General features: G+C 40.1%; 1 protein-coding gene across 3 annotated transcripts in view; it reads right to left on the reverse strand.

Moving 5' to 3' along the window:
- btbd8 (BTB domain containing 8) overlaps window positions 1-16,355 on the reverse strand; it is a 32,731-nt gene that overhangs the window by 1,664 nt on the left and 14,712 nt on the right. For all 3 annotated transcript variants that reach the window (XM_046848302.1, XM_046848310.1, XM_046848319.1), the window contains 12 exons: window positions 16,118-16,198; window positions 15,895-15,991; window positions 13,719-13,807; window positions 12,056-12,158; window positions 11,395-11,577; window positions 9,787-9,963; window positions 8,667-8,796; window positions 7,291-7,352; window positions 5,634-6,186; window positions 4,051-4,138; window positions 3,479-3,603; window positions 1,426-3,273 (listed from right to left, as the gene is read on the reverse strand). In XM_046848302.1, coding sequence (XP_046704258.1) covers window positions 1,426-3,273; window positions 3,479-3,603; window positions 4,051-4,138; window positions 5,634-6,186; window positions 7,291-7,352; window positions 8,667-8,796; window positions 9,787-9,963; window positions 11,395-11,577; window positions 12,056-12,158; window positions 13,719-13,807; window positions 15,895-15,991; window positions 16,118-16,198 — 3,536 coding nt within the window. The remainder of the gene's footprint in view (window positions 1-1,425; window positions 3,274-3,478; window positions 3,604-4,050; window positions 4,139-5,633; window positions 6,187-7,290; window positions 7,353-8,666; window positions 8,797-9,786; window positions 9,964-11,394; window positions 11,578-12,055; window positions 12,159-13,718; window positions 13,808-15,894; window positions 15,992-16,117; window positions 16,199-16,355) is intronic.

The raw sequence follows: 16,355 nt of genomic DNA on the forward strand, positions 1-16,355 counted from the left end.
GAATGTGTCTCTTTTATCCACAGCTACTCAAACAACAAATAAGCCATGCTTTTTGCCAGCGCCTGTATGCGTAACTCAGAGAAGGTCAGGCACAAATGGTAATGATGTGGATGCCATTAGAACTGAGTATTGCATTTGTATAGCCATATAAGTGTGCACACAGAGAAAATACATTTTTTTAAAACACAAGATGCAACAAGTTTCTCTTTATATTGTCAGACTGACAGCTTCTGCAAATATTTGACATTCTGGCAAAAGCAGACTGTTTTGGGGTTTTTATCTGGCAATGGATATGTCTGTAGCAGTGTTACACGGACTACAATTATTATATAACGTGACAAAAGAGAGACATAGCAAGAGAACACACTATACAGAAAAACCTGTCAAAATCTACAGTACACTGAAAAGAAAAATAAACTACAAAATAAAACAGATCTACACTCTGGAAAATGGCAACCTACTGACTACCAATATCATGCTCTAGTGGAAATGAAATAAAGGGGGAAATAAACCATAAGTTGAAAAAAAAAAAACACAAATGCGCACACACAAAGATCAGCACTGATGGGAATTCATGATGGAAAACAACAGAGTTAGCATGCAGAACTTTCCAGCTGGACTGATTAATAAATGAAAACACAGAGTGTTAATGAGGATCAGATTTGTATATCCTCTGACTGGTCCAAAGTTTTAAAACAAACAGACAGACAAACAAAAATCTAAATAAATAAATAAATAAGAATCACAGATTGGTACCCTTTTCCTTACTGATTTCAGACTTAAGAAGCTGCTTTGGCTAGTTATGACTACAGGAAAGAAGGTCATGAATAAGGTCGGCTTTGGCTGGGCCATGAGTGCATGTCAGATTTTTTAAAGTCAAGTCAAAGAGTGCTTTTGTTGTTCAACAACATCTGTTTTGTTTTGCCTCCCAAAAAGATGTGTAATGTTTCTTATATCAAATAAAAGAAAAAGTAAAGAATTGCATTCGTAACAGGTACGAAGTTGTTTCAAAGTGCATTGGTATGGCTACTTTAGCTCTCGTGTGATCTCATTTAGCGTCATGTGATCTGCTTTATGACGTTTCTGATTGTAAACGTTTTAGAGATGCGGAGCGCAGGTAGTTGAGCCATCAAAGTGAGTGATGGATGATTACTGGAAGAGAACCTGATAGTTTTGTGTAGAAAATAAATGTAAGGAAAAGAAGAACAAGGGACAGGAATGTTCTAGCATATGCTGCACTCTTTTGGTTTAACAACTTAAGATTGATTTTGCAAAAGATCAAACCTAGTGGAAAAGGGCTAAAATAACATCTGGAATGTTGTATTAGCCAAGGAGATGGTGTAGAGCTGGTAAACATTGGGACTGTGGGTGAGTTAACGAGCGGGCATCTTTGGACTGGACTGTGGCGCTAATATTATACATTACCTGCTGGGGACTGGGCAGGGTGTGCAGGAGAGCTTGATATCACCTGAGCCTCAGGCATGTCTAGCTTTAATTCTGCTCTCTTGCTCTCTGCAGGCTTAGACTGCGAGCTGCCATACTGCTCAACCAGCTGCAGATCCAGGTGACTGGGTCGTTCCTGAGGAGGGACTTCTTTTAAGTCTGTGTCTAGCTGGGAAGAGCCTGACTGATTAAGCATGCATACGCTCCGGACCGGAGATTCACGGACCTCTGTATGGGACACCAGCAATTTAGGGTCCGGATTCTGAAGTTTGTCCTTTGTTGTGTTAATGGGTTTTTGGGAAGAGGATTTGGCTTGGGTGTTTTGAGCTCCATCACTCTCAAAGACGTCACCATTTCCTACTTCTTCAGATCCCAGCTCCTCACATTCATCCACCGAGAGCAGGACAGAGCGGTGGAAACCAGAAGAAGGCTGGTACTCATGCTCGTTTTCTTGGTCTGCTGCATCTTCAAACGCTGGGTTGACAATGCCTTGGTACTGCGGTGAAGGATCTGCATGAGGAGGTGCAATGCCACCAGGCAAAACTTCCACTTCCGATCGTTCTTCTTCAGAATCATCTTCCTCCTCCTCCTCCTCTTCTTCATCTTCAGAAGAGAAGAGCTGGTGTTCTGGCACACACTTTACATTTGTTAAGGCATCATTCTTTTTGCACAGCTCCTCCTTAACAGGCACCTCATCACGTCTTATCCAGGATGGTGGCCTCCGATGCTCTGCATCTTCCTCGCTCGTAGTCTCTGTTTCACGGCCCCTGAGCCTCACCTCGACTCGCAGCCCGGCCCCACCTTCATAAATCTTCAGTTCTTCTGGAGTGCTGGTGTCACTGCTGCTGCGACCCAAGAAGTCAGGGCATCGCATCGTCCCACATTTAGTAGCACCACGCTCATGTGAGCAGCAGTCATCATCCTGCGAGCCACCAGCATCATAATCTTCAGAGCGTGGCTTGATGTCGTCAGAGGATGTAGTGGCGCTGGCCGTCTCCGATTCAGGGCTGACTTGAGGGTGGATGCCACTCCATGAGTCCTCCAGGGGGGTGTCTGTGCTTCCCAGGCTGCATGGTGTATCAGGGGGAAAGTCAGACTCTCTAGACTGATTCTGGGTGGTGACTCCATGTGGTGCTCCAGTGCTTATATGAGGAACAATGGTATGGCCTGGAGGAACTTTACTCCCAACATCATTATTCTTTAGACTATCTGAAGTCACGTGGCTTTGCAGTGGTTTCTGCTCTGTTGTGTGTTTTTTGTCCAAGCTGCTGGTTTTACTGGGTGGAGTGATGTTTTTATTAGCAACAAAAGAGGCTACCAAAGCAGCTTGAGGTACAGAAACCTGAACAGTGCAACGCTGCTCAGGTATACCCGTGCCGACATCACAATTTCCTGGTGCTGACACAGGAGCTTTCTGGTCTTGAGCTGATTTCACCTCCTGTCTTCCTGCCTGAGCCTTCACTTCCTTTGGAGTAACATTTGTTTGCTGGGGGGCCACTGAGTGTTTTGGGGTAGATGCTGATTGCTTCTCTGCAGCAGATGGTTTTTTGGAGGCAGCAGGTGACGACTGTTTGGATTGTGTCACGGACTTGGGAGATTTTGGTGCTGGAGTTTCTGTAATTTTCTTATTGGTTCTGTTTTTATTTGTAGTAGCCGGAGACGGTTTAGATGAGGATACTGTGGGTTTGACTGATTTGGGGTTAGGTTTTAAATCTGTACTTGATTTTGTTGGTTTTCTTGTGGTTGAAAGCTTGGAACCATCTTTGATGTCCTCTTTCCTGGGAGAGGAGGGCTTTCTGTTGGTCATGACTGAACCAGGTCGTGGAGAAGCTGTTCACAAAAATATAAATTTAAGGCTTAATAAAGAGCAATTGTTTAGGTTGAAACTGACATTCAAAGAAAAATGTAATGTAAGGTTCATCAAAGCAGGAAAACAAGCCATTTGGATACATGTATATCATTTTCTAATAATCCATTTTGCATTAGCAGGATTTTTTGTGTCCATATGAGCATATGAAGCTCGGTTATTTCTTACCGTTGTTCTCTAAAGAGCCTGAAGTGGTGCTCTTGCTCTTTGGCTCTGTACGAGCTGCAGTCCCCACACTAATGCCTGCTTTGCTGCTCACTGTGCTCTTGACCTTGTTTGCTTTATTAATTGGGCTGGCAAATAAACAGAAATAACTCACTAAGAAAGTGCATAAGTAGAAAGATCCTTATTAAATCATATGTATAGACACTATATGGATGAAGTGTGTGGACGCCTGACCATTACAGCTGTGTGTGTTTCTTCTTCAAACTTTTGCCACAATGTTTTTTCTGTATACGATTACAATTGAGCCTCACTGGAACTAAGGAGCCCAAGCATGTTACAGAGTTACAGTGCATCTGTGCACAAAGCGAGAGGTCCATGGTCAGGTGTCCACAAAAGGTTGGTCATAGTGATTTTTTTTTTTAAACCATATTTTGAGACCATAACACATGTTAATATCCATATTGAAGTCCAGAATATAGACACTAATTCAGAACAAGTAACATCAGACAGTATTTGAGCAATTTGAACTATCCAACTGTTAGATAATATCCTTAAAATTGTGTTCTGAAGCTTACCTACTAGCCTTTTCCTTCTCTGGTTTCTGGAGAGGCTTGGTCAGAGGAGACCTTGTGGTAGCCATGGCTTGGGGTTTTTGCCTGAGAGCTAGAAAAAGTAAAACGGCACAGTATGTTAAGAGAGGTAAAAAACCAAAACAAACACTCATGCTTCTGAAACCTTAATATATTAGTACCCTAAGAAATTATTAATGCAAAAATTGTTATTGGGGTTAAGGTTTTGTAAATGTGAATTTGGTGTGAAATTAGATTTGCAGGTAAGAATGAAATAAAATGTGAAATAAACTGCTGAATTGTCAGTTTTAGAGACAGTATGTGAGGTAGGTGAAAGGAGAGATCTGGGACAGAGCTGAGAGAATGGGGTGAGGTTACAGGATCCAGTACAGTCACCAGGGGACATGGCATAAGACATAGGACAATACAAATTTAGCATTTAAGATATTTTTTAGATCTGGGGGCAACGCTGACCTATGAGAGATGAAGCTCTTGTCCAACAGAAAAAAGTATCATTATTAACTGGATGAGCTATAATTCTACAGTTAGATTAATTTGAATTATTTGGTATTATGACTAATAAACAAACATAAAAAAAATCTTTATTGTCTGCAAGCTGTCATCTTTACATTTTCTCTTATGGTACATTGTGTCCCCCAGTTTTTGCTTGTTTTTTGGAAGGACAGGGCATGAGGAATGATCTTTTATATGAAGGAGACTCAAATCAATCAAAAAACAGTGAACACAATGTGGACCAAGAAATTCATTTGTCACACTTCTGTGTGCTTTGGCTTTGAGGCTTTGGGTTCAGCTTGAGCTATTGACTAAAATGTCTTAAAGCGTTACACAGACAAGGCATACATACACTGACCAGGCATAACATTGACATTATAACATTATGATTAATCACAATTATCATCTCATCATGGCACCTGTTCGTGGCCACATTAGGCAGCAAGTGAACATTTTGTCCTCAAAGTTGATGTGTTGAAGACAGGAAAAATGGGCAAGAGCAATGGTTTTGAGAGAGTTTGAGAAGAGCCAAATTGTGATGGCTAGATGACTTGATCAGTGCATCTCTGTGTACATGATGATCGGTCAACATACACCCCAAGCTGCCATGGAGGTTGCCATGTAGTTTGCAAAGTAGTAGGTATGTACATTTGCCTTATAGCCCCAACATCACATTAAAAGAAGCCAACTTTGCACACCAAACATGTCTGATATATCCACATTTAGGGTAAAGGTTTTGCTTAATTACTGACCTGACCATGTGATGGATGGTGGAATTTTAAAAGTATTTCATCGGAATATATATTTGAATTTGAACTCCTTAATTTCAGCACTTGCAACAAAAAGTTTCATATCAGTCACCCTCAAAACCCTATTTCAAGTATATTATATATATAAAATTATAAATGATGGTTTTATCTCATTTTACTGACTTTACTGATAACTTTATCGTGTGCCCACAGCTTTACATAGCAGGGAGCAAAACAGAAGTTATAACACTTTTATCTAGCCACCGGTTTAATGTCAATGAAGGCATGAAGAATCTGCATCAGGTATGAAGGTGATCATGATCAAACCTTGGCTGCTGTTGTTGCGGGGACTGCTAACGCTGCTCTCTGGTGAAACGCTGCCTGATGTAGAGGGTGTGGTTTGGGAACACTGAGCATTCCCAGGGCTGTCGGAGGTGGAGCCGTGAGTTGAGTCTTTCCCTGATGCTGTGGTTTTGCTCACTTTAGCTTTACTTGCTGCCCCGGTCACCCCAATATGGGCCGATTTGGGTCTGGCACGCGGTGCCACACTTTTCTCCTGGGATGATTTGCCTGATGTGCCATTAGCAGTAGAGTTTTCCCGTCGAACCATGGGGCTACCACTGCCGTTCATCACCGCTTTAGTGGTGGAAGGTGGTTTCTTTTTAGCTGGACTGCTGGTCTTGGCCCGGCTTGAGTCAGTGGTGCCAGGCTTGGTTTTTGTGGCTGGTGTCGAACCGAGACTATCAGACTTCATGGCACTCGTGGCTGCTACAGTGTTTTCAGCAGAGGGACGTGGGCCCCTGAGGTCCTTCAGAGGCCGAGAGGTCGTAGGACTCTCACAAGGAGAGGATGAGCCAGAAGGACATTTTCCAAGCTTTTGCTGGAGGAAAAAAAGAAAAATAGATGTACTAAACTTTTCCTTTAAATTAAAAAACAAAAGAAAAACGAGATAAATTTAAAAGAACCAATACAGAAGCAGTTTATGCTGCATTGCTTTTGAATTCTCAAATCTTAGAGGTCAGACGATATTGATTTTTATTTTAGCTGGCTGTTCACACAGCATTACCAGCTGCAAAGTGTATTTTAAAGTGCTAATTGTAGTACTTTGACATTTTTGGAAACTATATCCCTGTGTACATGACTGCAATTAAAAATGATAAACAGATGAAAAAAACTTTACAGACTAAACATTAGACTAAGGGCAATATTACAATTATACTGATGCAAAATTACAATAGTGATATTACCACATATACAGCTAAAAACATCAGTCAAACTACCTACCACAGATGTGTACTTAGCAACACTATTTGCCCTATGGATTATCACATTTTAAAATACAAGAAAAACAAGCTAATGCTAAAACACAGGTTCAGTCTAAGGAAAACTAGGAACAAAGGTAAATGGAGAGAACGAGAAAATTCTTTAAGGAGCATGAAAAACTTCAGCCTAATGGCCTTGATCCAATGACTTCTCAATCAGCCACAAGGTTGCCATGGTAATGCCCTACAGAGAAGCAGTGGTTTTTGCAAGACGTTCGTGCGTCAGAGGCAAAAGCTAGTTTTTCCACAGAACACCTGACTAAGCTTAAAAACCCTGCCAAGAGCTCATTAAAACACACCCCGGTTCAATGAATCAGATTCAGTTCCTCATGGCCTCCAAATTAATCTTGGCTCATGCGATGATATTTCTGCACACAGTCACTGTAGTTATAAGAATGAAGCAGTGTTTTACCGGTGACATTATATAAGTCCTCTACTGGGAGCTTGCAAGCTGCTGAAGAAAGCATGGCCTCTATTACTTAGTCACTAAAAGGTGGGTACGGTCTTTTTTTTATATGCAATTCTCTTTAAAAGAGTACTGCCTTGCAGTACTCAAATAAAACACTGCCCCCTCCCCTATAAAATTTTATATTCTGTATTAATATTGCATTCTTATAATGTATGTTATACAAACATGGATTACAGTAAATATGGAAAATTACCTGAGAGCTGGTGAGGACAGGCTTTTTACTCAGTTTTCTGCAGTCACCAGTATCAAGAGTAGCTTTATTGGGTGATGGAAGGAAACACAAAATATTCATAGCATAAGTTTACTGTTTCTCATTCAGTTTAACAATAATTCAAATCTTAATAATTAATTATTCACATTTGTATATACTGATCACCATCCACAATCCTCAAAACAAACAATAACATGCATAAGCATCTGACCGTACCATCACACAAACCTCACATGTCAGACACACGCCAAATAGACACTTAAAAACCAAAGACAAAATGAATACAATAACTACTAAATGCATTGTTCCCCATCTTTGAATATCCTATTACATGGATAGGACATTTGTCCTTAATCCACACAAACCTGGTGTGTAAAAAAAAAAAAAATAAAAATAGATGAAGTCTCCTTAAAGACACGAATATGACATCCACACACATTACATTACTAATCCAATTCGACAAGCACGTGCCAATGCTCTTGAGCAACAGTTACATGATAACGAGATGATCCAGCATGACTAAAGGCATGGTGAAGATGGATGCTCGATCCTCGATTTGTGGTTATGATTGTATGCTGGCATTTGCATGTGCTAAACCATAGGCAATACAGTGTACAGAGACTTCATTAGACTTAAAGGCATGCCAAAAGAAATCCCCAAAAAAACCTTGTGAATATCTGCAGATACAAAACCACTCAACTTCTTAAAAATATTTAAGGTTTAAAGTCTAAAACCTCAATACTGTTAGATTAGAGCTGTATAATATTGCCCAGTCCATCTGATGCAGCCATAATTTGCACCATATACATTTGCAAATGCAACTCACAGGGAGGAAATGCAGCACAAAGAGCAGTTTTTATATATATTTAGATATATTAAAATATATTATAATATATTTTATATATTTCTGGAGGTCTGAAATCACAACGGAGCCAGTTTAAACGCTCTTTAAATCCGCTGAGCCCAGCGCATTCTGGCCTTAAATGTTACACTTCATCAAGCTGCTACAGAGCTGCATTAGCATGAGAATGAAAGCGTTCCATACACATGCACACACAAGGCACTCCTACTGAACACAGACGCTTGCCAAAGATGCAGACAACCCATGGCTGGTACAAAGATAATGCTGCACTACATAGGCTGGTATGCACACACACACACACACACACACACACACACACACACACACACACACACACACACACACACACACACACACACACACACACTCTAGTCAGAGCCTAATAATAATAAAAAAAAAAAAAGCAAATGACAGGTCTTCTCTTATTCTTTGGTAAATATAGTAGTCCCTTTATTTAATGTGTGCGCATGCATATTCTTTTCTACTTCCTGCTTACCTGCAAGTATCTGTTCCCGGTGCCTGGGATGCAGTGTTTCCCATCCTCTCGTGTGTCTCACTGCAAAAAATGACTGAAGCAGAAAGGTCCAGAGCCGTGCACGAAGCAAACAGACCTCGCGTCTGAAGGGCTGGAGCACATCCAGTGAGTGAGTGAAAGCGAGAGGGAGTGTGAGAGAAGAAAAAAGAAAAAAGAAAAAAAAAAAGGGGGGGGGGGGTGGCTGGGGACTACAACAGCAGGGAAAGAGGAGCCAATGTGCAGCTGCTTGCAGAGACGAGTCGCCTTGGCAACCCTCCCCACACCCTCCCAGAATTCCCCTTGAGCCGCAGCAATGATGTCAGCAGCCGTGGCTGCCTGTGGCTCAACCTTCATCAGAGACTCCAATTATTTTATTTTTTCCAAAAAAGCCTCTTTATTTCCCTGAACCTTTTAATTTATCATTTCCTTTTATTCATCACTTCTGTTCTGCTAAGATTTCTACTGACCAATCATCATCTCCCAAAATGTAACAATTAAAGACCAGTGAGGGAACTCCGAGAAAAGTATTTGAATAATATTTGATCTGGATGATAATCATTTCTTTTTTTGATCAAATATGAAGACAGAGAGTTCCATCAATGAAGGAATTTTATCCACAATGTCCTGTGTCTTTCCAAATTTTACAAGCATCGCAATAATTATTCAAATAAATAGACGCCTTAATCTTCCTATCAGGAAGGTTGTTGAGGTTGTTTCATGTGATTAATTTTATTTGTAGTGTTACTTCAGAGTCCTCAGTCAGGGACATTAATGCAGATCTTAAATCTCAGGATCAAAAGAGGCTCTTATTCTCCTGGCACATCCCAGCACAGTCAATCAAATCAAACACACTCACAGAATTCTAGAAAATGACAGAATCTAACCGATATATTGATTAAAAAATACACAAAATAATTATGTGGCACCTAATTAATATTCTTTCAGTGACAAATTCTAGCACATGTTCAGTAATAGTGGAAAGGAATTGGTTTGTAAAGCAGACAGAACAAAGTGGCTTAAGAGGGATTTGAATGAGATTAGCTTTGATCAGAGTGGAATGTTATTTTCATGCTTCCTCTTGATTGGCCGTTGCATTGATTACCTCCATGTTCTCTTGCCCCTGATAAGCCGAGTCTGTTGTCAGTATGTCTGTGTCTGACTGTCCGCTCAGTTGGTCCACTGCGCTGAAGAGTTCACAGCAGTTCTCCACAGTCAAGCCTTCCAGCACAGCTACACACACCTTCCTCAATAATGCGGGGTCATGTGTAAACTCCTCCCTCTGAGACAGCAAATTTATGTTACGGTTACAAACACATCTACCGTATCTCATAAAAGTGAGTACACCCCTCACATTTAATCAACTATTTTAGTATATCTTCTTAAGGGACAATAGAATGAAACTTGGACATATTTAAGAGTAGTCTCTATGCAGCTTGAATAGCAGAACAGATTTACTGTCCTCTGAAAATAACTCAACATGCAGCCATTATTGACAAAATATCTGGCAACAAAAGTGAGTACATCCTAAGCGATAACAGCTGTACGTTGTTTCACCATGCAAAGCCGCATGTCTTATATATCAAGTTGAGCAGTTAACATTTGGTGCTTTGAGCACAATTCTGTCATACTGACCACTGGATATTCAACCTGGCACCTCATGGCAAAGAACTCTCTTAAGGATTAGAGAATTAGAATTTTTGCTCTCCACAAAGATGGCCTATTGTTATCCTATTGACCATGTTCTGTGGTCTGATGAGACCAAGATAAACTTGTTTGGCTCAAATGATGTCAGGAGTACTAAGAAAATTGTGTCTTTCCTACAGTCAAAATGGTGGTGGTAGCATCATGATCTGGGGCTGTATGAGTGCTGCTGGTACTGGGGAGCTGTGGTTCACTGAGGAAAACATCGATTGAAACGTTGAAACATGTACTCTGACATTCGGAAGCTGAACATGATGCCCTCCCTTTAGACACAGTACAGAACAGCAGTTTTAAAACATGATATCGACCCCAAACACACCACCAAGATGACAATTGCCTTGCTGAGGTGAAAGTGATTGTGTGGCCAAGTATGTCTCCAGACCTAAACCCTACTGAGCACCTGTGGAGCATCTTGAAGCGGAAGGTGGAGAAGCTCCATGTGTCTGATATTCAGCAGCTCCGTGATATTACAAAGAAGATCTCAGCAACAACCTGTGCAGCTGTGGTGGATTCCATGGCAGTGCTAGATAACAATGGTGCTCACACAAGATATTTACACTTTGGACACAGTTTTGAGATGTTCACTTAGGTGTATTCACTTTTGTTGCCAGTAATTTAGCCAATAATGGCTGTACGTTGAATTATTTTCAGAGGAATATAAATCTGTACTGCTATACAAGCTGCACATTGACTACTCTAAAATATATCTAATTTTCATTTCTTTAGTATTGAACCTCTAAATAAAAAATAAAACCTCTAATAAAAATGGTTGCTGAAATGTGAAGGGTGTACTCACTTTTGTAAGATACTTTATGTACAGAGTGATTGTGTTTCTAAAAGATGAGTGTGTGTCTGTAAAGTTCATGTTCAATTTTAACACAGACAGTTAAGCTCACCAAAGCAAGCAGTGGTGTGTGGGGTAGATTTATGGATGGTTGTGTCTTTACTAGGTGGAGTGTGTGGAAGGTTAGTGTGTTCTGTTGTGGATGTGTGGATGTGTGCTTCATACCCTGCGGAGGCTGTGGAAGGCTGGCGTGTGTATTACTCGGGGTAGATGAGTGACGATCGTGTGTAAACAATGCTCCTGGAGCTCAGTCGCCAAACACGCCACCTGCTTCGCCCACTTCACCTCGGGCAAAGACTCAATCAGCTGCTCAGTACCACACAGTACAGACACTGAAGACTGCACAGTCTGCAGCACAAACACACACAATTCTTTTTTCACATCCAACAAAGAAACATGTATTTCCCAATTTTACACAAAGTCTCTACTCCCGTTTCAGAGAAACACTGAATTCACTCATCCATATTTTAGTTAATAAATCAGCAGTGTAATGGATAGCATGTTAAAGAGGCTCCATGTTTTGCAGTGACCATTTCCTAGTGTAATCGAATCTCCTCCAGCAGCGTTTGTGTGTTTGTGTCTGTTTGTGTGCACATGCATGTGTGTGTGCAAACGGGAAAGCAGCCAGATCTTGAATGTAGAGGTCATGGGCCGACTGTTTATAGCTGCAGAGACTAACTCAATTAAAGGCCCTAATTACTCCATTCACTTAAGCAGCTGTGCATCAGGACACAGCCAGGGCTGTTGAATCTCTTTCTGCCCTGTGGGTGAACACATGGGTAAAGGGTATGGAGATTCTGTGGCTTTGTGTGTTTGTTTGACTCACCATGTTTTTAGTGACTGTATCAAGGCAGTCTCTCTGCAGCTCAGGAGGAAGGATGGAGAAGCTCCTTTCTGACCAGCACTTCACAAAATGCTCAGCTACCCATCTGAGGAAGGAAACAAACAAACCGAAAATCAATATGAAAAATTATATTAAAATAGATGCAGACATGGCCAGACTAAGGGCAGCTGAAATTGGAAAACTACTAAGGGTGGGGTTAGATTTTTCATTTATTATATTGTACCTAGGAAAAATATCTAAAACAGTCCTAGAGAGTGATTTTAGCAGGCAGTCGGAAAGTCACAACATGTAAATGGTTCCAGGTTGATCCTCCAAATGGATTAAATGAATTGTAAGTGAGATAAATGGATTGTGTTAAATATACATACCAATGGGGATAAGTGTGATATTGTATTTCAAAGATTTTATGTAAATTATTTTGCCTTGACTTTGCAACACCCATAATGGCATTTTAGTTTTCTGCTTTTAATATAAAAAAAATAAATAAATAAATAAAAATAAATTTTATATATATATATATATATATATATATGGCTGACTAATGAATCGTTGCCCAGGAGCTTAGAATCTACCTAAAGACTTACTGCTATTCAGAACAGCTAACTCGTCGCACAGATAAAATCTTCGCAGAAAAGGCATCAAGTCAGCAAGCAGGTCTGGGATTAATGCGTTTAATCCTGAAACTAGCCACAAGTTAACCATAACAGCTGAGAAAACTGCTGGGTGCTAAGTGGAACAGCTTGACAACAGCTGCAAGCTCAACGTTTCCAGCTAAGAGTAAGCTGTGATACCCCTTTTTACCAGTTTTTTATCCCACAGATTTGTGTGTGAGAAAGGCGCTATAAGAACCAACTGTCCTTTCATTTATTATTATTATTATTAAAGCTAAACAGCTCCGAGGCCTATTAATATCATTGAGAGCAGCTCTGTGCTGTGAAAAGTGTTCTCAACGATGCAGCTCTTAAAGCTGACTCATCTCCCACTCCTACTTTCAGCATGAAGACAGGCAGCATCAAGGACACACTCACACACACACACACATTCTCCACAAAACTAAGGCTTTGGAAAAATCCAGACCTACTTTCTCATGCATCTATGAGCTGGCTTTCTGCATTTCACAAAAGAACAGAGCAACAGAGCCACGTCATTCGAACGCAAACGTGATGAAAATGTGCTACATCAGTGCTCCAAATCTGGTCAGGAAAATAATATTGGAATAAAACCACAAGCACTATTAGAAATAGCAATTTTTGTAGAATAAAAAAAAAAAAAAAGATGTTTAAAAAATGTGTCAATTTATAACAATTCGCTTAAAAAAAAAAGGAAAGGTTTCGCATCGAAATTCAGGACAAATCTAGTCACGATATCGACCTACTTTTGGTTTGCAGAATGATCCTAAAGCACAGTGTGTGCTGCACAGCGAATATCTAAATACAATACACCCTTCAGCTGATTATCCTGAGATAAAAAATGGTAACTACCAATGCTGCATGTCAAAATGTATTGTGATGTTGCAATTTATAATATTACATCAAAGAAAACAGAGATATGAATAATCCCTTTAAACAATCCTGTAACATGTTACTGTACATAATTTCAGCTCAGTATTTTCATTGACGGTACATTTAGTGTTGTACACATTTACCTGACACATGAGCTGTAGAGATTGTGGAGGCCAATGGAATGGCTGATGGCAAGGCACTCAAGTATACCCCTCTGCACTCCCTCAACAGGCTGCAGTAATAAGAGGAATATGAATAAATAATCATTACTTGCAAAATCCTTTTTTAAACCCCACTCACATGATGTTCAGATGATCCTTTTGAGCCATTATGCCTAGAAAAATGTAATGTTTCTCATGATTACTAACACAAAAAAAGGAACCGGATGACACAAACACAAGGTACAGCGGCATCTATATATTCATTTTTAGCACAATGCATTAAAAATTCCGGATCAAGGGTTTAACATTGTAAAGGTAAGAGAGCATACATGGCATATCAGCTTTAAGAACCCATAAAATAATGTTTTTTCCTAGAATCCCCAGCAAACATCAGGTCAGGAAAGGAGACTAATAATACTCAATAAATACCCAATAATCAACAAACCAGCTGGCAGTAACAAATAGTCTGTCTAAACATGTACAATGCCCCGTTAACTACCATAATTCCGGACTATAAAGCGCACCCACATATATAACGTACCCACTCAATTTTACAAATATTTTTAATTTTTAACATAAATAAGCCGCACCTGTCGACACTAATGTACTTTACACAGGCTTTAATGAAAGACACGTTACACACGGTGTAACGGGTGAAATATGTTGCACTTCCTTTAAGAGCATAGCGGTATTTTGGGAATAGCCTGCCACTGCATTTTTTCCGGTATTACTGCATGTGTGCAAGACGAGGATTATGTCCTTATTATTTTCTGATGCTGAAGTTTCTTTGACTAACCCGTAACGCTGTTGCCAAGAAAAATAAAAAAGCAAGAGTTCTGAAACCTGTCTGTGCTTATATGATTTCATTTGTAACTGGAGTTAGCGAGGTCTCCCTTAACCCAGACTCAACGCGTTACAACAGCTTGTATCTAAACAGTAGCCTACTAAGAAAGTCATTGTTCACTGTCTTCCTCCTTCCTTTCACAACTATTTCTCTCGGGAGTTTATCTTTTGGCATCGTCGCACGTTTAAAAAAAAATGTTTTTTCTCCCGATGCCGTGCAGCTCAGAACACAGGTGAGGTGCGTTTTTTTTTCGTTTCCGTTCGGAAATTTCATTGGTCTAATGTTATGTCGCTCAGTTTTTTTTGGCTTGAAGTTTGTGAAACCAGGAAAAACCCAGAAAAAATAAATTAGCCGCTTCGTTGTTTAAGCCGCAGGGTTCAAATCGTAGGAAAAAAGTAGAAAAAGTAGTGGCTTATAGTCCGAAAAATACGGTAAGTGGGATTTCATGAATGTCGGTGAACATCCGAATTTGAGCAAGTTATTGGATTGTTAATTGTCACAGTAAAACCATAAATTCACTCTTCAATCAGACACCAGGAAGTAATTAACTGCAATTTACTAACCAGACCTTAATAGGCTATATAGATTTTATCATTTGAAGGGTTTTCTGTACTGCCACACACACCATTTATAGTGCACAAACCAACTACTGCTTTGTGAACAGCAACCGGATTTATAACAAAATGGAGCTACTGGATAGACATGGATATCTGGACAGATATCACATCTACAGTATATACACAAAATATGCCTAAACGTTTTGTTGTCTGGGAATCAAATGAGCAATGCATCATCAGCACAGAGCATGTGATAATCCAGGCTTTAAAGTGGAGCCTGCATTCACAGCCGTGTCAACAAGCGGAACAGATGGAGCTGCGGCTGGAGTTCTGCAGTGCTGCTTAAACATGCAGAGAGACAGCACACTGCAGTTAGACAGTATACAAGCTACCAGAACGGCAGCAGCAGAAGACACTTCAGAAATCACACCAGGAATCGGGAACATTAAATCAAATGTTATTATAATCTTAGGGATACAGAATTGTCAGCACATTCTGAAGGAAACAAATATTTTTTCTGGTACAAATTGTTCTCCTAAACCCTAATACAATACTGCTGCTTTGAAATGATGGCCTTTGGAGGAAGGATTTGAAAAGAAGGCAGAGAATTGATAGGATGAAGATTAATGTCTGCGGTGCATATATTCAAAATATATCAACTTTCATTTACCCCTAATCACTGGATTGAGTCAGGTGTATTCTAGAGTATTCTAAGCATTTAGTGTTATAAACTAACACAGAAAAAGTCCAGTTTTACCTTGGGAAAGAACCTGCAATAATCTCTGATTAGAACCATTTCAGCCACGTCCTTCAGTCCCTCCAAACCCAGCATATCTGCTGCCAAGACGACCTGACTAGGGAACACATAAGACAATTTTACAACAACAGACGACTTCACTGAATCGGCATCATGACAGTCGTTAAATGTGCTGTTACTGGAGGTAGCAGTGAAGTAGATATCACTGTAAAAGGGAGGATACCTCACATTGCTCCCTGGTGGAAGGTCTAATATGGCTCCATACATAAAGTGCAGAAGAACCTCCATCTCATCAGGGCCCAAACTAAAACACACAGACACACAGACACACAGACACAAATGAAGACAGCAAATAGTTACTTCTGCTTGTTTTTAATAGGACATAAGTACAACATTGGGACAGGTTTTCTACACCATACTTAACATTAGCTATAGACTAATAAAAAGGTGCATCACATTTT

The sequence above is a fragment of the Silurus meridionalis genome, chromosome 1 (genome assembly GCF_014805685.1).
Source record: "Silurus meridionalis isolate SWU-2019-XX chromosome 1, ASM1480568v1, whole genome shotgun sequence".
NCBI lineage: Eukaryota > Metazoa > Chordata > Actinopteri > Siluriformes > Siluridae > Silurus > Silurus meridionalis.